The following is a 24,237-nucleotide window of genomic DNA, read 5'->3' on the forward strand; positions in this document are numbered from 1 at the left end:
TCATTCATTCACTGTTTCCTGTGAAAGCATGAACTACAACTGCCATCAGCCATTGCTGCTAATGGCTTGTAGTTCTAAATGGACTGTGATGTCGCTGATGAGCACTCTCATAGTTCATTCACAAGCCCTGCAGCTGCAACAGTCAGCCTGTATGAAGGTACGGGCTGAAAGCTGCAGGGCTCGTCTGCATAAGCCTTGACATTGCACCCTTGATCCAGTGATCACGAGTGCAATGCTTTCCAGGCTCCTTAGGAAAAAAAATAAATGCACATTTTTTTCCTGCAAAAATAGGGGCATTTAAATTTTTCCTAATAGGTTAACTTTTCTTTAAAGTCCAACTCTTGACACAGCAAAAAAAGAAAAAAAAAAACAAAACACTACAAGGGTTAGTTTTTTCTGTACCTGGATTTGAGCTTTAAGGTGTAGGAAAACTGTTGAATCTTTACCTGTAGAATGTGCGCACCTATGTTGGGCCATTTATTTGTTGAGCGGTTACATGGTCTCCCCAATGTAGACCTTTATGTCTAAAGCAGAGTACAGTCCTTTGGGCAAAACCTCCTTCCCTGGTTATGTAAGCACTCTGTTTGAAAGGTACTTTATCCACTTGTCCATATTGGGATGTTTCACTATCATCCTTTCCTTTCTCTTCCAAGCTAAAGCCTAATCTACGGCTATTATTGTAAATACTTTGTTTGGGCCAAGCCCAGGGGTGGACTGGGCCAGGGGACAGGAGGGCAGTTACCCTCTGGGCCGCTCTGATGTCCTGCAAAAACGCCGCACCAGGGGAAGGGTCCAAGATGGCGCCGGAGCTGGTGCTGCAATTGCTGAGCTCTGCTTCTGCACCAAGGATCAGACACTTCTGAAGCACAATACACCTGCCGGTCACTCTGCATAGGCTTTCACAGCCTCTCTACTAATCTTGGTGCCTTAAGGCTGTTTCTTGGCGCTGCACGCCAGTAAGCAGAGCCGGCACAGGCAGAGGTGAGAGCGTGCATGTATCTGATCACAGTGAGTCGGAAGCTCACATACAGAACTCCGCTCTCTCCCTGCGCTCCATCTGAACCTCAATACGACTATTACATGAAGCTTTCTGGCATTCCACAGGGCTCCTGACTATTATAACAACAAAAGACCCAAATGGGCATCTGTTTTGCTGCATTATATGAGACCTCCAGCAATATTATGGTTTTTAAATTTAATGTGTCACACATTACATCTATTTCATGTACTTTCTAAATATATTTGCAGAATCAAAAATCACGATTGTCAAGGTTGCATAACAATACTTTAATGTAAAGCAGGTGAGTATATAAATACACATAAGCATTCCCATAATATTCTCAAGCCCAGTTGTTGACAAGCAGATTAATTGGCATTATCTATAACACAGGCGCCCAGATCCCTTGCTATTGCTACTCCTCACCACCGGACTCTTACATTAAAAAAAAAAAAAAAGTCAAGTCCCTGGAAGCCAAAGACGCAGTAAACCGGAATCGGTGCAACAGTCTTCTTCTTTTGGGCTTGCCGGAGGGGGCTGAGAGCGCGGATCCAACTGCTTTCACTGAGAGGCTGCTAAAAACCTCAACTCTAATCAGTGCACCAGATTGTATGTAAGATTTGTATCTGCCAGTGTGTGGTCCACCAGCTGGATTGGAGTGGAGTCTCCATCTGGTGGTGGCCAAAAAGTAGTGCGGGCTGTGGAAGGATATCACGGCTGATCTTATATACGGTTTTATATATTCAAAGTGGAGTCCCCTTTATTCCCTCTTACCCCCAAGTCACGGCCGCATGTGTGCGCCTCGGTTAGCTAGTCGCTGTGGGCGTGGCGTGTGGTGGATCCGTGACACCCTGTCTCTCAGAAAGAGGACATAGCCAGGAATATTAATGGCCCAGTAATGTGAAGAATGAAGCCAAGATTCAGCAGTACCAATTAAATCATAGTTCTGTTCATGCCCCAAACCTTTTAACTCACCTATTTTGCTTGGCAGACTTCCGGCATTGGTGAACAAACACTTTAATTCATTGACACTTTGTGCACACACATTTTGCATATTTTTTATTGTCGTACAAATGGTACCAATTCCAGTGGTTGTTTGCAACCTGGGAACCTTATCTGCCATAGCCCTCCCCCCATCTTTTCCCATTCCACCCACCAATAAGAACTGACCCCTGTCTGATCTGTCTACCCTGTTATAATCTAATTCTCCCTCCCCCCTTGATCCTAGTTTAAATACTCCTCCAGTCTCCCCATAAACCTCTTCCCCTAGCACAGCAGACACCCTTCCATTTAGGTGCAAACCATCTCTAGCATATAGGTTGCACCCCAATGAAAATTCAGCCCAGTGCTCTAGAAACTCAAATCTTTCCCTCTTACACCAGGTCTTTAGCCATGCTCTTAGTTCTCTAATCTCCCCGTCTTTCTGAGTTGTGCACGGCACAGGTAATATTTCAGAGAATATCACCTTGGAGGTCCTTCCCTTCAACTTGCAGCCTAGTTCTTTTAAATTGATTCTTAAAGGAGCCTCCACCTTCCATGTATTCTGTCATTGGTTCCAACATGGACTAAGACAGCTTCGTCATGCCCAGCCCCTCCCAGTAGTTTATCAACCCGGTCCACCACATGCCGAACCCTGGCACCAGGGAGACAGCAAACCATTCGGTTGAGGCGATGCTGGCGACAAATTATTCTATCAGTTCTTCTGATTTATACAACCCCCTACTACCACTCACTGTCTAGGCCTTCCTGCACTACCCTCACCACCCCTCCCAGATGGTCTGACCTCCTGGCCATTAGGGATAGCAGTGACATCCAGGGCTGCCACCCCTGAGCTTGCCACCCCCACATCTTCACCTAACCTGGCAAATTTGTTTGGGTGCACAAACCCAGAGCTGGCATTCCTTTTCTGTGAGCCCTACCACTCCCTCTTGTTACAATAACCCATCTTCCTACCCAATAATTAGCCCCTCCATCCTGCATATCAATCCCATTAGCTACAGTTGTGACCAAAATTATTCAACCCCCACTGAAATTGAGTGTTTTGGCCAGTTTGACATTGCTTTTGATCATTCAGTCATCTTGCTTACATTTACATTAAAGAGGCACTTGTAGGTCAGACAAATATAACATAACAGTTATAATGAAATAACCACAAATGTCTTTTCTGTGCTCACAGCATTATCAGTTTTATTCAACCCCCAAGTGACATTCAATCTTAGTACTTAGTACAGCATCCTTTTACAGTTATAACAGCTTTTAAACGTGAAGCATAGCTTGACACAAGTGTCTTGCAGCGATCTACGGGTATCTTCGCCCATTCTTCATGGGCAAAGGCCTCCAGTTCAGTCACATTCTTAGGCTTGCGCACTGCAACTGCTTTCTTTAAGTCCCACCAGAGGTTCTCAATCGGATTTAAGTCTGGTGACTGCGATGGCCACTCCAAAATGTTCCAGCCTTTCCTCTGCAACCATGCTCTAGTGGACTTGGAGGTATGCTTGGGATCATTGTCCTGTTGAAAGGTCCAACGTCTCCCAAGCCTCAGGTGTGTGACGGACTGCATCACGTTTCCATCCAATATCTCCTGGTACTGAAGAGAATTCATGGTACCTTGCACACGCTGAAGCTTCCCTGTACCTGCAGAAGCAAAACAGCCCCAAAGCATGATTGACCCTCCACCATGCTTCACAGTAGGCAAGGTGTTCTTTTCATCATAGGCCTTGTTCTTCCTCCTCCAAACATAGCGTTGATCCATGGGCCCAAACAGTTCTAATTTTGTTTCATCAGTCCACAGAACACTATCCCACAACTTTTGTGGTTTGTCCACATGGCTTTTGGCATACTGCAGTCGACTCTTCTTATTCTTTGGAGACAGCAAGGGGGTACGCCTGGGAGTTCTGGCACGGAGGCCTTCATTACGCAGTGTGCGTCTTATTGTCTGGGCTGAAACTTCTGTACCCACATCTGACAAATCTTTTCTCAGTTCCTCAGCAGTCACACGGGGACTTCTCTCCACTCTACGCTTCAGGTAGCGCACAGCAGTCGAAGTCAGCATCTTCTTTCTGCCACGACCAGGTAGCGTTTCAACAGTGCCCTTTGCCTTGAATTTGCGAATGATGCTTCCTAAGGTGTCTCTTGGTATGTTTAACATCTTTGCAATCTTCTTATAGCCATTGCCCTTCCTGTGAAGAGAAATCACCTCTTCTCTTGTCTTCCTGGACCATTCTCTTGCCTTCACCATGTTTGTAACCACACCAGTAAATGTCTAGAAGGAGCTGAGTATCACAGTCATTTTAAAGCTGCCTAATTGGTGCTTATTATGCTTGATTGCTGCTCGGTGACATCCACAGGTGTTTTCAATACCTGATGGAAAGCACCTGTATGAACCTCTGTTCTTCAGAGTGGTAGTCTTTAAGGGGTTGAATAATTGTGGCAATGAAGAAACCACATAAGAACCATTTACTACTGTATTACATAAACAATTGATGTCATTTTAGTTGCATTTGGGTAGTTACAACGTCCTTGTAGGATTTGATTCTGAATACAATTCCAAATGTACACTATAGTCCCTAAACCCCTTTACAGCATTGGGGGTTGAATAATTTTGGTCACAACTGTACCTGCTTAGAGAGCAGAAGACCCCTTTCAAGGTTGTCGGTTCTGCCCAGTGTTGCAGCTTGCTCCTCCAGACCTCTTCCAGAAGGGCAACCCGCTCACATCTGTCGCAGCGGTATCCATCCTGGAGCTGTTGCCCCATTGTTGCATACATGCGGCACACTGTGCACTGCACAAAACCTTCAACATCACTAGCACTCATTTCCCAGTTACAATATTACTAATAGGAAATATCAGTTGTCACAAGTTAGTAGACTCCTGTTATAATCTCCTGTTTTCCACTCTGGTTTTTTCACTCTGCTTGTCAAAGGTCCAGCAAGCAAAATACAGGCAAGCTCAGAGTGAGCTCTACAGAAAGTTATATACTACCTGTAGCACGTGTGACCAATTAACCCCTCCCCTTAATTAGCACACTGAAGGAAGGAAAGGATGAGAAAAAAAATTCTATTTAAAAAGTGACATAAAAAGTGATTTAAAAAAGTAAAAGCTTTTAGCAAGACCCAAAGAAAAAAATAACAACTACAAGCGCCAGCAATCACGAGCTGTCAAACGTAAAACTGTTTTTCACTCTCCACTCAAATTTACCACTCTTTAGCTGTCAGCCAGCAAAAAGTGCCAGTGTCTTCGACCGCCTATCTCTGCAAACAATTACTATTAGAAACTTTTGCCACTTTAATCCTTCTCTTTTTTACTCTGCAGCTGACCACCTCTATGACAAAAGTCTCTCCTCTGTCCTGCAATGACCTGGTCACTTCTGACTGTCACTCTCATCCACACTGGACTCGCTTGCTCCTCACAGTACATGAAGTATCATGCCCCGACCATTACAACCTTGGCAGACTGAGGATACAAGAAATCTTAAAAGACATAGCTGTGCACTGGATTGATTGTGGCGTAAAACCAAATCCCAGCAGGCATTCCCCCTATATAAATCTGCCTTCTTAAAATACAATTCCTCCATCCATGATGCCAAACAAGCCTACTTTGTCACTCTCACCAATACTCTGTTGTCAAGTCCTTCTCATCTCTTCTCTACTTTTAACTCTCTACTTTCTCCACCCTCACCTCTACCCAGCAACGTTTTCACTGCTTCCAATATTGCAAATCACTTTAAACACAAGATTGATGCAATTTGTGGGGGCACATCCACTGCACAGATCTCTATCCCAGTTAACATACCCAGTACAAAACCATCCTCAGCAGTTTACTCTTTTGATCTTGCTGCTACCGAAGAAGTTACTAAAGTTTTCTCAGAAGCCCGACTTACCACCTGTCCGCTGGACCTTGTATCACAAAACTACTACAGTCACCCTGCTCTTCCATCCTATGCTTCCTAGCTCACATCTTCAATCTTTCCCTCTCTATTGGCACCTTCCCCTCTGCTCTAAAACATGCGCTGATCACCCACATACTTAAAAAGCCATCACTGGACCCCACCAGCTTGAACAACTTAAAGTGTTACTAAACCCACAACAGTAAAATCTGTCTGTATATGCAGTAAAGCATGCTTGTTATACTCACTGTGAAACCTAAGGGGTTATGCCTCCAGATTGTGTAAAAAGGATGTTTGATCCTGTCTTCTCTGATCCTCCCCTTCTTCCAGTGTCTCATAAAAATCTCCTGATAGAACAGAGACTCGGGGGCAAGCTGCTCATGCACAGTTTGGTGTGTATTGCTAGATAGTTTTTTTTTTTTTTCTTTGGGAGAGTGCACAGGGCCAGTCAACACTCTCCAGACAGAGGTCAGGCATCCTGCATCCTCCTACAGGAGAAAGAAAACTCCTCCTACAAGCTGTAACCAATGCTCTGCTGGACACTGATAGAAGTCACAAGACTGGTCTAACTGCTGATGAAAAAAGGTATTTAGCAGTTTATATATACTAAAATAATTACATTTCCATGTTCTCTGTACTGTGGGAGACCAGATATAGTGAATGCAGGTTCCTGAATGCTTCACACCTTTAATGAAATTGCAAATATAACATAGATCAGGATTGTAGTCAAAACAAAAGCCAGGGTTTGGATGCCAGAGCGGGTTATCAGACGAGCCAGAGTAAGGAAACCAAAACTCGAGCCAAAAAATTAGGAATAGGAATCGGAAGAGAAGTCAGTCAGACCGAGTTGTACACAGGAACACACTGGAGATCATAGACCACGCAAAGGTAAGGAAGAAAGGGTTGGCTGTAGGTAACTGGTAATTAACTGACATCTGAGCAGCTTCTGAGCACTAAAAGAAAAGAGCTGTTCGTTAAGTAGCAGGAGCCCAGCACAATGTTAACTATAACTCTGTCTTCTAGTCTCCACTTCTTCTTTCTGTAGCTTTCTTTTCCCCAAGGTTCTGTCCTCAGACCTCTCCTCTTCTCCATCTACAGCTTCTCCCTTGGTCACTTGATAAACTCCCATGGCTTCCAGTTTGATCTCTATGCCGATGACACACAAATCTACCTTTCTACTCCTCACCTCTCCTAAGACTCATTCGGTCTCCTCTTGCATTACTAACTTATTAAATGACATATCAGCATGGATGTCTCACCACTTCCTTAAACTCAATCTTTCTAAAACTGAGCCCATGCCCCCTCCCCTGACTTTTCCATCAAGATCAATGATACAACCTGTGACAATCTCGGCGTCAGACACCCAGCCCTTCTCACCAACTTGTGACCGAAGGACTAGCCAATCTGAAACCGCGCTATCACGTGCGTAACAATGCCACGCTCAGCTGCACCCTGCACAAAGATTTTCCAGCTAATGGACCACAATCTATGTACCTGCAGCCTGAGAGCAATTGTTACTGGGTCAGGTTAATTACACAATTAACCCTTCACACTGCCACCACCGCATTTTTGTAGAGAAAAGGAGGAAACTCGCCTATATTAGCAATACCACTATGATGTTTGAATAATCGTCTGTATACCACTGTCACCACAGGCAGAGGTATATAGAGGTTTACAACACACAGTAGCGCTCTTCAGAGACAGGGATTCTTAGTTTGCATTAAAGAGCTTTAGAAACAGTTCAACACTTTTCAGATAATAGGATTTATTACTTAAAAGGTCAAAAGGGTGCAATAACAATATTTATAGAAAAAGATGTAGCCAATAAATGTATATGTATGTGTATATATATATATATATATATATATATATATATATATAAATACAGAGAGCAATAACTCAGCAAATAGATAACAGAAGTTTTAGAGTGGTAGAGTACTTGCCAAAAGTCCTGGGTTAAGCAGATCAAGTTTCAGAGCAAAAGGGTGCCGTTCTCCCAAGTTGGTTCCGATGTTAAAAGGGAGATTTCTTCAACTCACCTCACTGCTCCAAGCATAACAGCCTTTTTCTAGGAACTCAGCAGGGTGTCTCCTTACAGCAGAGAACCAATCGCCTCATTTGGGGAGGGGTGTTGTAGACGGGGGACTCAGCCTAGAACCAAAATCCCTCACAAGTTATACCAGGGCAATAACCTTCCCTAGGTACATGTAACATGCAGAATCATCTGCTGAACGTCTAGATATCAAACATGCCATATTTGACTATTCCAGCTAGAACTATATGGCTTTCTGCTCTCCTGTAGACTTCCACTAAGGGTGTAAGATATCAGACGACTCGCATTAAACTGAGCTATCCGAATATATGTTTTATGTCTATGTAATTATTTCATACCTTAAGATATAAAATTATATGGAAAAGTGGGTTTTAAATGTGAGGTCTGTTTTACGGCTAGCTGGAATGTCTCTGAAGCCCAGTGAAGGACTGGTTTATGGTTTTACGATTATCTCAGATTGAGAAGCTAACAGACACCGGGGCACCAGCTAATTTGGGTTTATAACCATGAAGCTGTCCAGCTGGGGCCTGATGCCTTTTGAACTCAGCATACACACACAGACCACATTCCTGAGGAGGGGGATTGGAGGGAGAGAGAGATACAAGATGGAGGGTCTTGAGCAAGATGGATGACTGCGTCCATCTCTGTACGTACGATTGCTAAACAACCATCAGTCTCTCCCCTCATGCCAGGGTACTAGTTGTAATCCTGGACTTGGACTCGGACCTGTCCTTTCAGCCGCAAATCCAATCACTGTCCAAATCTTGAAGACTTCACCTCTGTAACATCTCCAAACTATGCCTCTTTTTAACCATTGAAACCACTAAGCTACTTATTTACTCATGTGTTATCTCTCACCCTAACTATTGTAACTTTCTTCTCATTGGCCTACCTCTAAGTAGGCTATCCTCTCTTCAGTCTATCATGAATGCTGCTGACAGACTCATCCTCCTAACCAACCGTTCAGTGTCCGCCACTCCTCTCTGTCAATCTCTCCACTGGCTTCCCATTGTGCAATGAATAAAATTCAAAACATTAACAATAACATACAAACCCATTTACAACTCTGCCCTGAGTTACATTACCAGTATTGTCTCCAGGTATCCCAAACTTGTCCTCTCCGCTCCTCCCAAGACCCCCTGCTCTCTAGCTCACTTGTCTCCTCCTCCCACGCTCGTCTCCAGGACTTATCCAGAGCCTATTCCATCCTCTGCAACTCCCTACCTCAATCTGTCTGCCTATCTTTTACTCTGTCCACTTTTAGGCAATCCATGAAAACTCATTTCTTCAGGGAAGCCTATCCTGCCTTCAGCTAATAACCAAATCCTTGATCTCTCCCGTCAGTTCATCCCTTACAGTTTTTACCTTTTGATCCATCAGCTCCTCCCTATTAGATTGCAAGCTCCCAGGAGCAGGACCCTCCTAAATCTCTTGTTATTTTTGCTATATTCTCTCATTTTATATTGTAAAGCGCTGTGAAAACTGTTAGCACTATATAAATCCTGTATAGTAATAATTTCTTATGAAGCACTAAATTCCCTTCCAGGTTTCTGCAAATGTCCGCAGAACAATTCAGTTGATCCAGACTTTCAGCTGGGTGATCAAGCTCAAAAACCTGCTCTCCAGTCTTTTCTTTGCCAGGAATACTTGGATCTGATCATGGACACATTGCAAGCAAAGGTTTTCCTTCTAAAGAAAAAAAAAAGCTCTTTACCAGAGCTCAGATTCAGGAATTGAGGTCAATGATATGCCTCTGTGAGGTTTCCATGAAAGTTTTGGGCTTCATGGTAGCCTTCTTTGTGGATGTTCCATTCAACCTCAAACAAGCTTCTCCTTCTACCTTTTATTGACCTACCAATGCTCTTGTCCAGCGAAGCAAAGCATTTCTTAGCTTAATGGATCTCTAGCCTGTCCATACCAATGGGGAAGTCTTTTCTTCCTTGGAAAGAAATGGAAAATGAAAACAGATGCCAGTCTTTCAGGCTGGGGAGCAGCTGCATTCTGTCTGTAAACCCCTTTGTTGTTGGGCGTCTTGTTGGATAAACAATTGCGTAAATAATTTGCGATATAAAATAATTTTGTTTGCCAGTATTTTTACATACATTACACAAGGCATTTGCTTTCAGAAAATATGTTTGGGTATTTTAAAGTACTATTCTAGCAAAAATGGTGGATTTCCACAATTAAAAAAGTAAACCTGGTAGGTAAGCGGTTAAAGATGGTAATTTATCTTTACCTCCACCTACTTGTAACTTTATCGTAACAGGAGAATGGTCAGAGATAGACATAACCTCTATGTTGGAGCCTATGAATGTCTCCAACTGTCTATGCTCTATCATTATATAATCGAGTCTTGAATACGAACCATACACATGAGAGAAGAAGGTGTAATCTCTTTCTCTTGGATGATTTACTCTCCATACATCTGCCAAATGATGTTTATATAATAACTTCTTTAATGATTTCAATTTCCTGTCCTCTTCTCTCGTTGTACATGATGACGCATCCCACTGAGGATCTAAACACAAATTAAAGTCCTCCGCCACGACCAAATACCCCTTTTTAAATTCAGCATGTTTCCTTAGCACGCCCTCTAAGAACTTGGCTGGATTTTTATTTGGACAATAAATATTAGCCAATGTGTATTCCTTTCCTTGTAACTTTCCACTGATAAACAGAAACCGACCCTCAGGGTCTTCCTTTCTGTCCTCCAGGGAGGACAGAACGGTTAACGGTTTTTGAAAACCCAATTGATACTCCTTTGGCCCCATTTACTGATGAATCAGCATAGTACCACATTTGATGATACTTGATGTATTTCGAGTTAAATGGGTTTCTTGAAGGAATATTACATCTATTGAATATTGCTGAACTTCCCTGGGTATCTTGTGACTTTTTTGGGGGAGTTTAACCCTTTCACGTTATAGGTCATAAACTAAATCAAACTCATTTCTATTATAGTTGTTTTGTCCTACTAACTTTCCTCACAGGATAAGAGATACAGACAGTTTATAATGTGGAACTTCTTCCCCCTCCCTATCCCATTCCCTCCCACCCATCCTTCCCTCCCTCCAACCCGCCTCCCACCTTTTCCCCTCCTGGCCTACATTAAGCCTTGGAAACTGACGAGGGAAATCCCTACTAACGATTCCTAGTTTAGGGTGAAACTCGAAACATGACCACCTCCCCTTCACCTAGACTGATGACATTCCTAGTTTGAAGGCAGCCATATGCTAAGCCTCCAGGTCCTCCAACCTGCTCTGTCAACAATGTCCCCCCCCCTCCCCCCCGTTAATCCAACTCGGGGGGTGAAGACCAATGAGAAACACCGGGACCCTGGGGAGGCCCAGTGAGGCCAAGGGAGAGAAGAAAAAAAAAGGAGGGTAAAAACAAACCCCTCTACTCTCTCCCCTAGCCCCCTCAGCGCCGCGTCCCCCTAATTCTTCTTCCTAGGTATCTGTTGCCACCTTCCTGGGCCCTGTCCTTCCTTCTCCCTAGCCCCTTCTGACCATCCCTCAATATTCACTCTCTGTATATCTAATTTTTCACAAAAGTCATTATATTCTTCTGGGAATCTCAGCCTTGCTGATCTTCCTTCTTTCCACCCGACTAAGCAGGCTGGGAAACCCCAGTTGTATCAAACTTTTTTCTCTCTCATATGGTTTAACAATGGTTTTAAGGATTTCCTCCTCGCCATTGTCTCTGGGGAAATATCGGCAAAGATTTGTATGACTGTTTCTTCATATCTTATTTCAATGAGGTCCCGCAACCCTTTCCATATCCGATCTCTGTCTCCTATGTCCTGGAATCTAGCAATCACATCTCTGGGACTTTCTACTGGAATTCCCTTTGGCCATCTAACTCTATACACTTTGTTCATTTTGAAATGATCCATCTTCGGTCTTCCCATTATTGGGTTACAGATTTTTTCTCATTTTCCCCAATAAGTCCTCTTCCTGCCCTCTTTCTTTTGGTAAACCTCTGATCCGTAAGTTGTTCCTTCTGTTGCAGTTCTTTTGGTCCTCCACTTTTAAATAGTAACTCTCTCTGTTCTATCCACCTCTCCTCTGCTTTCACTTCTAAGTTCTTAATTTGTTGTGCATATTCCTCTTGTTTTTCTCTTTATTTCTTCCAATCGAGTTACTATATGACCCAGGTCACTATGGAGAGTCCCGATCTCCTTTTTCACAACCATCTCCAATTTTGCAAACATTTCTATCAGATCATTTTTTAAGAGTGGTTGAGCTAAAAACCCTTCCTGTTCCACCTTTCTTTTTTCTCCTGTACTTTCCATACTTGGACTTTCTTTATCTTGGTTCTCTTCCAAATTACCAAATGACAGTCTAGATTGGTCTCCATCAAGATTAATGGGTCTTTCACGGTAATTCTCTTGGGTTTGCGACGCTGGGCATTTTTTTTTCTTGTACGGGCACTTTTTTTTTTATCGCTGAAGAATTCGCACTTGATTGGGGGTTTTAGAGCCACCCCCTTTAGTTGGTCTGCTTCTAATTTTTTCTTAGAACTTTACCTTTTATTTACCTCTTTACCTAAAGGTGAAAACACACTGCAGCCCGTATAGTCCTCTTTACCTTTCCCGCACAACAAATCGCTAGATAGTCTCTTTTGCGCCTTAAGGAAACAGTACTGCATAAACTTTAATACAGAATAGTGAAATGATGGATGACCCCACTGGACCCCTCTGTTTTATTGTCTCTTCTTCAGACAGCAAACACTTAGTATATTGGTATGTTGTAGAAAAGTGACAGTTCATAAACATATTTTACATAGTCTTGCTGCAACTCACCCTCCTCTTCGACCTGCTCCTGTGTTGCTGTCTCCTCCACTCTAAGGTCCCCGATGTTATCTGCACTTCAATGCTAGCAGGGTCCCCTTCAGATCCTGGGTCTTGGGGCCACTGTTGTTCTCTCCCACAGTGGGCTTTGGAGAAGCTATTATGGGTGCACGGTGTGGGTCTGTGAGGGGGATAGTGGGGCTCTATGGGTTATTTGCGTCCAGGGGGACACTGAGCTCCGGTCCTGCTGCTGCTTATTCCCGGGTGCTTCCAGGTTGTAGTGCTTCCACCGCTCAGGCAGTCCCCGAACACCTACGGGTCCCTCCGAAGTCTTGAAGTCCCCACCTTTCTCCGTCCTTCTGCCCTCACTCACCGCCAGTCCCCCGCCGGCTTCACAGAGTACCGGGGACCAGCCGGACACACCGCTCCCACACCTCCGTTGTACCAAGGCTCTGGTCCACCGATCACCCTCAGGCACGCTCCACTCCAGGTCCAGGCAAGGTTTCTTCAACCTAGGGCTTACACATACTAGCAGGCTGGCGTCCGGTGCTCCTAAGCCATGCTGCTTACGGCTCCATGTTGGGGCTCCCCCCCTCTTGGAGATTAAATGAAACGCTTATACAGGACCCCAAAGTAGAGAAAAGGTTGAAGCTGGAAATCAACAATTCTTTGAGTTTAATGAGACCAATGACGTATCTGCGGCAACAGTCTGGGAGACACACAAAACTTATATTAGGGGAATATTGATCTCTTCCACTCATAGAGTTACATGAAGTGTTATTTTAAATAAAGATTTTAAAAAAAGAACAAGTACTGCAATGAGTTTTAACAATGTATAACAACATACACACTGTACAGCAGCATGTGCATAACGCACGTCCTAACAATTAACTACTTCACAAACTCATGTTGACACATATGCTTTCATATAGTAAGAAATAATTAAAATCTTGTGTTTATTAAATACCACCAATAGAAAACTCTATCTGTCTAATAAGAGTAATTAGCTGTCTATCACAACCCTGGAAACTGGAAAATGGCCTGGAAGGGAAGGAGGTGTAATATGATGCTTTTAATGTAGGTAAAGCAGTTTGAAACCCAAATATATTGCAGCTTACAAATCAATAGATGTAGTGGTTGCATTTGGGTTTTTTTTTAGGCCTTTTCCCTCTGTTTTCACCTGGTAATCAAGCCAGTAACATACCACCTGTATTAGAGGGCCCCCACCCTAGATTAATGAGCACAGGGGGCACAGCAGAGAGCAGCACTGTAATGCAGGCCATAGATGGGTCGAAAATCGGCCGATTTTTCGGCCGAAAATAAAATCGGCCGATTTTCGGATCGTTAGTGGGCTATTTGTTCGGCCGTTTTTCGGTATTTTGGCCGTGTTTTTTTTTATCGGTGAAGTTGGAAAAAAAATCGGCCGATTTTGCCGATCGGCCGATTTTCGCGGCAATAATGGGCAAATCGGCCGATTTTTTACCGATAAAAAATCTGAGCATGAGCAGTGACCTGCAAGAGGAAGACAAAAAGAAGAGGAAGAAGAAGAGGATGAAGATGATGATGAAGAAGAGGATGACGATGAAGAAGAAGAGGATGATGATGATGATGATGAAGAAGAGGATGATGATGATGAAGAAGAAGAGGATGATGATGATGAAGAAGAGGGTGATGAAGAAGAAGAAGAGGATGATGATGATGAAGAAGTAGAAGAAGAAGAGGATGATGATGAAGAAGTAGAAGAAGAAGAGGATGATGATGAAGAAGTAGTAGAAGAAGAGGATGATGATGATGAAGAAGAAGAAGAGGATGATGATGATGAAGAAGAAGAAGAAGAGGAGGATGATGATGAAGAAGAAGAGGATGATGAAGAAGAAGAAGAGGATGATGAAGAAGAAGAGGATGATGATGAAGAAGAAGAGGATGATGATGAAGAAGAGGAAGAGAAGTAGAAGAAGAAGAGGATCATGATGAAGAAGAGGAAGTAGAAGAAGAGGATGAAGAAGAAGAGGATGATGATGATGAAGAAGTAGAAGAAGAAGAGGATGATGATGAAGAAGTAGAAGAAGAAGAGGATGATGATGAAGAAGTAGTAGAAGAAGAGGATGATGATGATGAAGAAGAAGAAGAGGATGATGATGATGAAGAAGAAGAAGAAGAGGAGGATGATGATGAAGAAGAAGAGGATGATGAAGAAGAAGAAGAGGATGATGAAGAAGAAGAGGATGATGATGAAGAAAAAGAGGATGATGATGAAGAAGAGGAAGAGAAGTAGAAGAAGAAGAGGATCATGATGAAGAAGAGGAAGTAGAAGAAGAGGATGAAGAAGAAGAGGATGATGATGAAGAAGAAGTAGAAGAAGAAGAAGAAGAGGAGGATGATGATGAAGAAGAGGATGATGATGATGAAGAGGATGATGATGATGATGATGATGAAGAAGAAGAGGATGATGAAGAAAAAGAAGAAGAGGAGGATGATGATGAAGAAGAAGATGAGTATGATGATGAAGAAGAAGAAGAGGATGATGAAGAAGAAGAAGAAGAGGATGATGATGATGAAGAAGAAGAGGATGATGATGATGAAGAAGAAGAAGAGGATGATGATGAAGAAGGAGAAGAAGAAGGATGAAAAATAAGAGGAATTCCAGTCCGGCAAAAAGTGTCCCTGCAGAGAGCTCTGCTATTTCTTTGACAGTTCCTTGACATTTATAGCGGTTGCAACAATGTATCTATTTGTTTCAGAATAAAAACATCTGTATCCTAAATGGATACAAATAGATACATTGTTGCAACCTCTGTAAATGTCAAGGAACTGTCAAAGAAATAGCAGAGCTCTCTGCAGGGACACTTTTTGCCGGCTGTAGACGGGATGAAAATCGGCCGATTTTTTTCACCATTGGTGGTAACGTCGGCCGCTTGAACGACCGATTTTTTGTTTTTTAAAAGAAAAATCGGCCGTTTTTCTCCCCGTCTATGGCCTGCATTAGTCTGTGGGAAATGGTAGTGTTAAATGTACTAGCAGACTTAGATACAATAACAGGTTGAAGCAAAATTCCAGCTAATAAAAGCAATTACAGCAAACAGGTTTTTTTCCTTTTGGAAATATATAAAAGCTGACCATTGTAAGCACCCCTGTCAGTGTTAAATGATTTGTCTCATCACACATCTGGAGGAAAGCTTGTTCTTTGAAAAAAAAGAACAGGTTTACCGGCCAGATCACCAGATGAAAATAGAGGAAAGAGAGCCTAAAAAAGAAAACTAATGCAGACATTACATCTAAGAATTGGTAAGGTGTTTCCAAGAGGACAGATAGCAGTGTGTAGGAGTTCATTCTAAGGGTCAACTATGCATATGAAGGCAATCTTAACTTGGCCAATCAACCTGCAGGATCCTTGCTGCTGTAAATGGTACACTCATGTACAACATACAGTATATATGAATACATGAAAACAGGCAAAAAACAGTTGCTTTGCTCACTGCTAACCTTTACTAATGACTGTTGGGTGTCAGTCCAAATGCAGGTTGGTGCCTTTACGTCAGCTCTGTTAACATGGACATATTGACTTTAAATGAACTTCTTAGCTAATGCCTTGCAATATATAGAGGTTATATACATGTTAAGTCTTTTTGAATGTATTTGTGATGTTTTTGATAATAGTATAAATATATATATATATATGTATGTATTTTTTTTAAGGTTCCCCAGAATTCATCAAAAAGCCCACAGATGAAATTGGTGTTTCGGGGGGTGTGGCTTCTTTTGTATGTCAGGCTACAGGTGATCCAAAGCCTCGAGTCACGTGGAACAAACGAGGCAAGAAAGTGAACTCCCAACGTTTTGAGGTAAAAATACCATGTCTACTTACTTTACATTACATTACTAATTTACAAAACAGTTTTTTGTTCCCTGAATTTCTTTACATTAAGCATTTTGGAAATGTCTCTAAATCATGTAACTTTATCAAGTTGACATTTTAAGTCACACTTCAACACAAAAAAGTGTTAAAGACAAATATATAAATGCTAAAATACAAGAAGATACATTTGAGGACTGAGTAACATTTTATGCCCTGTTACTTATAAGCACTAAAAATATTTCAACACCTTCGTAGTAAATGTATTTTTTTTTTGGGTGCAAACCCAAGAAAACCTAAGAGTACCCTAAGGGGTGGTGGACCAACCCCATGGATTAAACTTGGTCATTGGTCTGCTCGAGGACTAAGTGTAAAAATATATTTTTTTAATTATGCTTGTTATATATGTATTTTTAGGTGTGATAATAAAAAGCTGATTTTTATATACATGCTATTGGCTGTTATTGTGGTACCTAAAAAAACAAAAAAAACAAATCTGCTATTTCCACTTGTTGGTTATAAAAAAGTAGAAAAAGTAATATTCCACTCTTCATTAGTGTGGGCTTACCTAAAATACAGTGCCTATGGAATGTTTAGTCTTTACCAGGATCACAGTGTCATAGCAAGCCAGGGAAGATTTTCATGCACAAAAATCTTAGCTGTTGACCCACCAAAAAAAAAATGTATCCTAATCATTGAGTACAGGACACAGGCAGAGTATTCATAGACCCTGGGTTATAGGCCCTCAGGTGTGAATGATATAAAAACTCCTGCACTACCTCTAAAATTGTGAGACAAAATCCAAAAATATCGATGGCTGCAGCTGTTGTCATGTTTTCCCACACCAAAGAAATATATACAAATTAAACTCAGCACAATCAAAACATATGTAATCCCAAAGACCGAATAAAATCATGTGACTAGATAAAAATGCCATACAAATATTTTTCATCCACAACTTTTTTAATATATATTTATTATGCCAAAAAATAAGTCAGCAGCTACAAAAACTGTAGCTGCTGGCTTTTAAAAAACAGCCACTTACTTTTCCCTCGGTCCTGCTGTGCGTCCCCCGCAGCCCGTTTCACTGGCCGTCCTGTATTCTAGGAGGCTGGCATCTTCAGTGTGGGCACCCGGCTGTGATAGCTTGCGGTTTCACAGCCCGGTACCCACTGCACATGCGCGAGTAGCGCTGTGCTTCATGAATGGCCCTGTAGTCTTCTAGGACCTGTCACGTGTCCCAAAAGACTACAGGGAGGGAGGACACCTTCTGCTTCCGATCGCCTAGACGATCGGACCTGAAGTGGGAGCGGGTACCTGTCAAATTCGGGTACCCTCCCCCCCCCAAAGGTGCCAATCCTTAATGGGGAGCGGGGGAGCAGTCCTTAAAGCGGAACTGCACAGATGTGGATGTTTATATTTGTAAAGTAGTAGGTGTTTGGATTTGGCTCTTTATATCTAATGATGACATACATATACTGTAGATTCGTTTTTCAAGTCACATGCATTTAATTTTTATGCAGATGAAAAGCATTTGTATGAAGTTATTTATGTAGTCACATGACTTGATTTGGTCTGTAGGATTTTGATTGCGCGGAGTTTAATTTGTATATGTTATACCTTCAGGTGATTGGACACTGGCAAACCTTTTGAGGACACACTTCCTGGGCGCCTTCCTTATAACCCTACTCCACTTTGTGAGCCCTCAGTTTTTTGCTAGTGTTCTACAGTGAGGGGCCTCCACTCCCTTACAGAGAAATCACTCTTAGCTTAACTAGTTTATTATTTGATCTGGATTTAATTAACTCTTAAATCAGCTCTTCACTGTCTTCTAATGTCACAGTAGAAGCAGTGCATCCAGACTGGTGCAACCTTGATAAAGTTTTGGGAGCTGTTCCTGGTCCCTGTGCCAAGGGGTCATTCTGCAATGTTGCTTTGGGCACTGGATCCTGCACAAAACCGTGGTCCATTCCTATGGAATGAAGACCCTTTCAGGTGTATGTCCACAGTGATTGGCGAATCCTGAACTCTATATAGGGCCCAGCGTCGTAGACAAGTAAGACAGGGTTACCTTGTATCTCAGACCTTTACAACTTTACAATGTAAACCGTTCTAAATTGGTGCGAAAACTCAACCACTCAGAGCATAGTCTCAGGTGGATTAGCAGCTGTTACATTACACCACTAGTTGCACACTTTACTGCCACTTCCACCTACAACCCTTATAAGGTACTCAAGTACTTACTCCTGCCTTTTTGCAATGAGGGCTTTGCTACAGGACAGTCTGCACCCAGGTTGCTGCGTACTCTTTGTGGAGATGCTTGCCCTATATTCTGTACCCTACTTTGTGTGTACCGCACAGGGGATCATCCTTACTAGTAGCCATTAGTGATCTCCCGGTGTGTCACTTCTTGTTCCTGTTTAGTGACCCAAAGTATGGTTTTCACGCACTTACAGTCTGCTGTAAACCCAGGCTTGCATTCCAGCAGCCATTTACCGTGCTTCAGACATGGCAGAGCCTCTTACTAGCATTATATTTACATGTGTCATACACTCCACATGTTTTTACACGCATCAATTTATATACAGTGCTCAGCATAAATGAGTACACCCCTTTTTAAAAAGTAAGATTTTAATCAATATGCCACTGAACACAAGAACAATTTCGAAAATGTTGACAATACTGAGTTTTATAGAACATTTGTTTAGCTCATTACATGAATGTAAAGTTAATAATATAACTTATAAATTTTGTATGACCTCCATAATTTATATGGACAGCACTAAGTCTTCTAGGCATGGAATGAACAAGTTGGCAACATATTGCAACTTCTATCTTTTTCCAACCTTCAAGAACGACCTCTTTTAGAGCTTGGATGCTAGATGAAGAGTGATGCTCAACTTGTCTCTTCAGAATTCCCCATAAGTGCTCGACTGTATTCAGATCAGGAGACATACTTGGCCACTGAATCACTTTTGCCTTGTTCTTCAGAAATACAACAGTGGCCTTCGATGTGTGTTTTGGATCATTGTCATGTTGGAAAAGTGCACGCCGACTAAAGAGCACGGAATGAGGATAGCATCTTCTCTGTCAATATAGAATGCTACATCTGTAAATTCATGACACCATCAATGAAATTCAGCTCCCTGACACCAGCAGCACTCATGCAGCCCCACAGAAGGACACTGCTATCACCATGTTTCACTGTAGGCACTGTGCATTTTTCTTTGTACTCCTCACCTTTGCGACGCCATACAGTTTTGAAGCTATCAGTTCCAAAACACTTATCTTGGTCTCATCACTCCTTAGTACAGAGTCCCAGTAGTCTTCTTCTTTTTCAGCAAGTGCTCTGGCAAATACTAGGTGGCTTTTTTGTTCATGGGATTTAAGAGAGGCTTCGTTCATGGATGACACCCATGCATGCCATTCCTCTGCAGTGTACGTTATATTGTGTCACGGGAAACAATCACCCCAGTTTGGCTTTCTACTTCTGTAGCCAACTGCAGTGAACTTGCATGGCGATTTTCTTCAACCCTTCTCACCAGAAGATGCCCCGTTGAGGTGTTAACTTCTGTGGACGGCCTGGACGTCTCTGTGAGATGTTTGCAGTTCCATCTTTGATACATTTTTGTATCACTTTTGCTACAGTATTCTGACTGATAAGTAACAAGCCTTGCCAATCTTCTTGTAGCCTTCACTTTTCTTGTGTAAATAAATTATTTTCTTTCTCAGGCCTTGTGACATTTCTCTTCCATGTGGTGCCATTGCTGACAGCATGAAATGGGAAGGGGTTTTCTTTGTTAAGTAACGCCCTTTTATAATCAGCTGTCTGCTGGACACCTGTTTAGTGAATAATTAGGCTCATCTGTAGTTGAATTCTTGTTAATTAGGATTTTGTTGTCTAAAATTTAGCTTTGTTCCTAAGACTTTCATTGGGGTGTATTCATTTTTGAAACATGGTCTTGAATGAATGTGTTAGGAAAAATACTTTTTTGTGTGTGCAAATCTTGTTTGCAATCAATGGCCCGCATTTGTGGGAGTATTTTGTATTATAGTGTTTCATAGAAAATGTTGATTCTTAAAAGAAAGGAAAGGTTTTCTGACAAATCTGTTGGGGTGTACTCATTTATGCTGAGCACTGGATATATGGGCATATCATTGAATGATGTGATGTGGACCCCCACAGGAGACACAATGGATTAAGAAACTGGGGGCAGCCACCATTTATGAGGCATGACATGTATCCCTACTTTTATGTATTTTGTTTATATTTTTAATATATGTATTATTAGGACCATTTTATGATCTTTTATTGATAACATGCAAACATTTTGATGGTTAATTTTATGTAAAAATAGCAGGTGATCCGGATGGTTGTCTTTTCATTGTTGTCATTATTATTGTAGTTGACTTTTGATCCTGTCTGAGGCTGCATAGCTGCCTCTTCCTGTGGGTGTCACCAACTGTACTGTGCATATACAGTATATATGGCAGTGGTTGTAGCAATCGTACCCACAGAGATGGACGTGGTTCAACCATTTTGCTTCAACCTCCATCTTGGCAAAGGATCATCCATCCTGTACAAATATACCTCTCCTCATCCCCCTCCCTCTCTGAGAGCCACACAGTGACATATGGTCGGTGTGTGTGTTGGAAGTGTCACAGGCAGGCCAGAGCACAGCAGGTAGCTCCGAGCTATAAAACCACTCTGAGCTGGGTGCCGGGGCGGTCTAAGAAACTGTGCAATCTGGCACCTTGTAAAAGGATAACCCAAGCCTTCCCCTGAGTTCAAAGACATTCCAGGGGAGTCATAAACTAGATACCACTTTTAAAATCCATTTTCCCCCTATGTCTCATATCTTGGAATATGAGAGACTTACATAAAAACCATGCATATCTTCAGATTGCTCACGATCAGACAAACCGTTTGATATGTCACACTCCTTGGCTGGAATATAAAGAAAAGCAGAAAATTACATCTCTTGAACCATTCAAGTATGTATGTCATGTTTCATATCTAACCGTTCCTCAGATGCGTCTGCATATTAATCTAACAGCGGGTGGAATGTTACTTGTGCCTAGGAAAAGTTATGAGCCAAAATGTAAGCTAAGAGAGATTTTGGTTCTAGCTTGGGTCTCCGCCTAGACACCCCTCCCCAAATGAGGGATTGGTCCTTGGCTTCAGAGACACCTCCTGCTGGGGGACTACAAAATAGGCTGTCAGGCCTATTTGAACCAACTCAGAACCAACTTGGGAGACGGTGCCCTTTTGCTCTGAAACTTGATCTGCTTAACCCAGGACATTTGGCAAGTACTCTACCTCTCTAAACTTCTTTCTGTTACCTCTGTGCTGTGTTATTGCTCTCTGTGTATTTATATATATTGGTTACATCTTTTTTCTGTAAATATTGTTATTGCACCCTTTTGACCTTTTAGTAATAAATCTTTCTTTCTGAAAGTGTTGAACTGTTTCTATAGCTCTTTAATGCAACTTACAAATTCCTGCTGCTGAAGAGCGCTACTATGTGTGTTTAACCCTCTGTATAACCTGTCTGCGGTGATAGTGGTATACAGACGATTATCCAATCATCCTAGTGCTATTGCTGATATTGCCGAGTTTCTCTGTACAAAAAGGAGGTGGTGGCAGTGTGAAGGGTTAATTATGTAATTAACCTGACCCAGTATCAATTGCACTCAGGCTGCCGGTAGATCGATTTGTGGTCCATTAGCTGGAAAATTGTTGTGCAGGGTGCAGCTAGGCGGGGCATTGTTACGCACGTGACATTGCGATTTTAGATTGAATAGTCCTTCGGTCACAAGTTTGGTGAGAAGTTTCAGGGTCTGACGCCATGATCGTCACAGTTGTGCTGATGGGTTTAGCTTTGAAGAAGGCAGTGCGTCCCGCAAAATGCGCAAGCTTGCCACCGCAGCTTCACTGTGTGTTTGCACATATTCCCACACTGGATTGAGTTTTAGTGTCATACAACACCTCTATACATTTATTTTTGTGAGCATCCATTTGTTTCTATGGTTTGTTTTATACAATAAACCTTCAGTAATGCACTAGGCGTGTGCACCCTCCTGTGTGCTCTTTTACTGGTAGCTATGATGGAAACTAGGCAAAAGAGCCACAGCAAAAACTTAGGTGAGCATTAGCTCTGCTAAAGGCCTGCACATCACTCAACCTCAGAGTGACAAGGCTTCCCTTGTAATGGAGCAGGACTTTAACACCAGTGTCTGCATCTGACTCTGGTTCCATCTCAGGCATGCAACAAGTGGCCTACCTGACGAAGGCAGGTTTTCTGCAACTATGTCACAATTTCTCAGACAGCTAACTTTAATATAGTCATTTCTGTTGAGGGCACCAAAATAGTAGCCCCTTCTCTAGCTCCTCTGTCTCTGTCTGAGTTAGATCCTGATATACCTGGCCTAGAGAAGGTGGGCAATGAAAACACAATGAAGAGGACCCGGAGGCAGTGTTAGAGCAAGTTGAGGAAGGTTTCTTCCCTCCCCCCCGTCATCTATACAACTGAAGTTGCAATATGCTTGGCATGTTTTCACACTTGATTTTCCTCTGTCTTTACCTGTTCATGAACAAACATAATAGGCAATCTATGATGATTGGGTTAATGCAAAAAATATTTTCACTGCTAAAATCTAGTGGAAAAAGAGTTCAGTAATAAATGGTCCTTATGGTAGTTCATTCTGTCATCTCAGTTTGTACCAATTCCTTCATTCAAGGATTCTTTAGATAGGAAGTTCAAGATACTCTTAAAACCGTTGTATTTGTTTTAATAAAGAACAAGCATGGTATGCTGACCTGCCCTGTGCAATAGTATTGCACAGAGCAGCCTGGAACTTCCTCTTCTGGGGTCCCCCACCAGCATTCTTGGGTCCTCTTCTCTGTGTGCCACCATAGAAATTAGAGGTGCACCAAAATTTTGGTGGCCGAAATGTTTCATCCGAAAACACTGATATAGGTGCCGAAAATAACCCCGCCCGCTCACTGCTGCCACCCCTCACCGCTGCTCGGCAGTTCTTGGCCTTACCTGAGAAACCACCGAACGATTCCTGCGCAGGGCATAGAAATTAGTGAAGGAAAGATGGCCTCCACTCATCTCTATGCCCTTGGAGAACAGAAGCGATGTCAAAAAGGCCATTTTTTTGTTCTAATGCCTGGTGGCCCGCTGCCTGCCGCTCCGCCTGGGGGCCCGCTGCCTGCCGCCCCGCCTGGGGGCCCGGTGCCCGGTGCCCGCCGCTCCACCTGGGGCCCAGTGCCCGCCGCTCTGCCTGGTTCCCCGGTGCCTGCCGCCCAGCCTGGTTGCCCGGTGCCTGCCCCCCTGCCTGGTTGCCCGGTGCCTGCCGCTCCGCCTGGTGGCCAGGTGCCTGCTGCTCCGCCTGGTGGCCCGGCGCCCGCTGCTCCGCCTGGTGATCCGGCGTCCAGCCCGACGTGCCTCCGTCCGGTGCCCAGCCCAAAGTACCTCCGTCCGGTACCCAGCCCAAAGTGCCTCCGTCCGGTGCCCAGCCCGATGTGCCAGTCTTTGATATCCCGCCAGTCACCGGACCCGGGCGGTGGAACATTTTGCCCAGCTAGGACTGGTTGGAGCGTCCTGAGGCCGCTCCTTGAGGGGGGGCGGTACTGTCAGGAATGGACTTG

General features: G+C 43.0%; 1 protein-coding gene across 1 annotated transcript in view; it reads left to right on the top strand.

Moving 5' to 3' along the window:
• The window catches only part of PTPRS (protein tyrosine phosphatase receptor type S), a 531,027-nt gene that overhangs the window by 104,771 nt on the left and 402,019 nt on the right, over window positions 1-24,237 (top strand). Inside the window, exon 3 of the mRNA XM_089681016.1 lies at window positions 16,424-16,569. Coding sequence (XP_089537142.1) covers window positions 16,424-16,569 — 146 coding nt within the window. The remainder of the gene's footprint in view (window positions 1-16,423; window positions 16,570-24,237) is intronic.

The sequence above is a fragment of the Staurois parvus genome, unplaced genomic scaffold (assembly GCF_062004578.1).
Source record: "Staurois parvus isolate SC_StPar_1 unplaced genomic scaffold, SC_StPar_1.0 ptg000256l, whole genome shotgun sequence".
NCBI lineage: Eukaryota > Metazoa > Chordata > Amphibia > Anura > Ranidae > Staurois > Staurois parvus.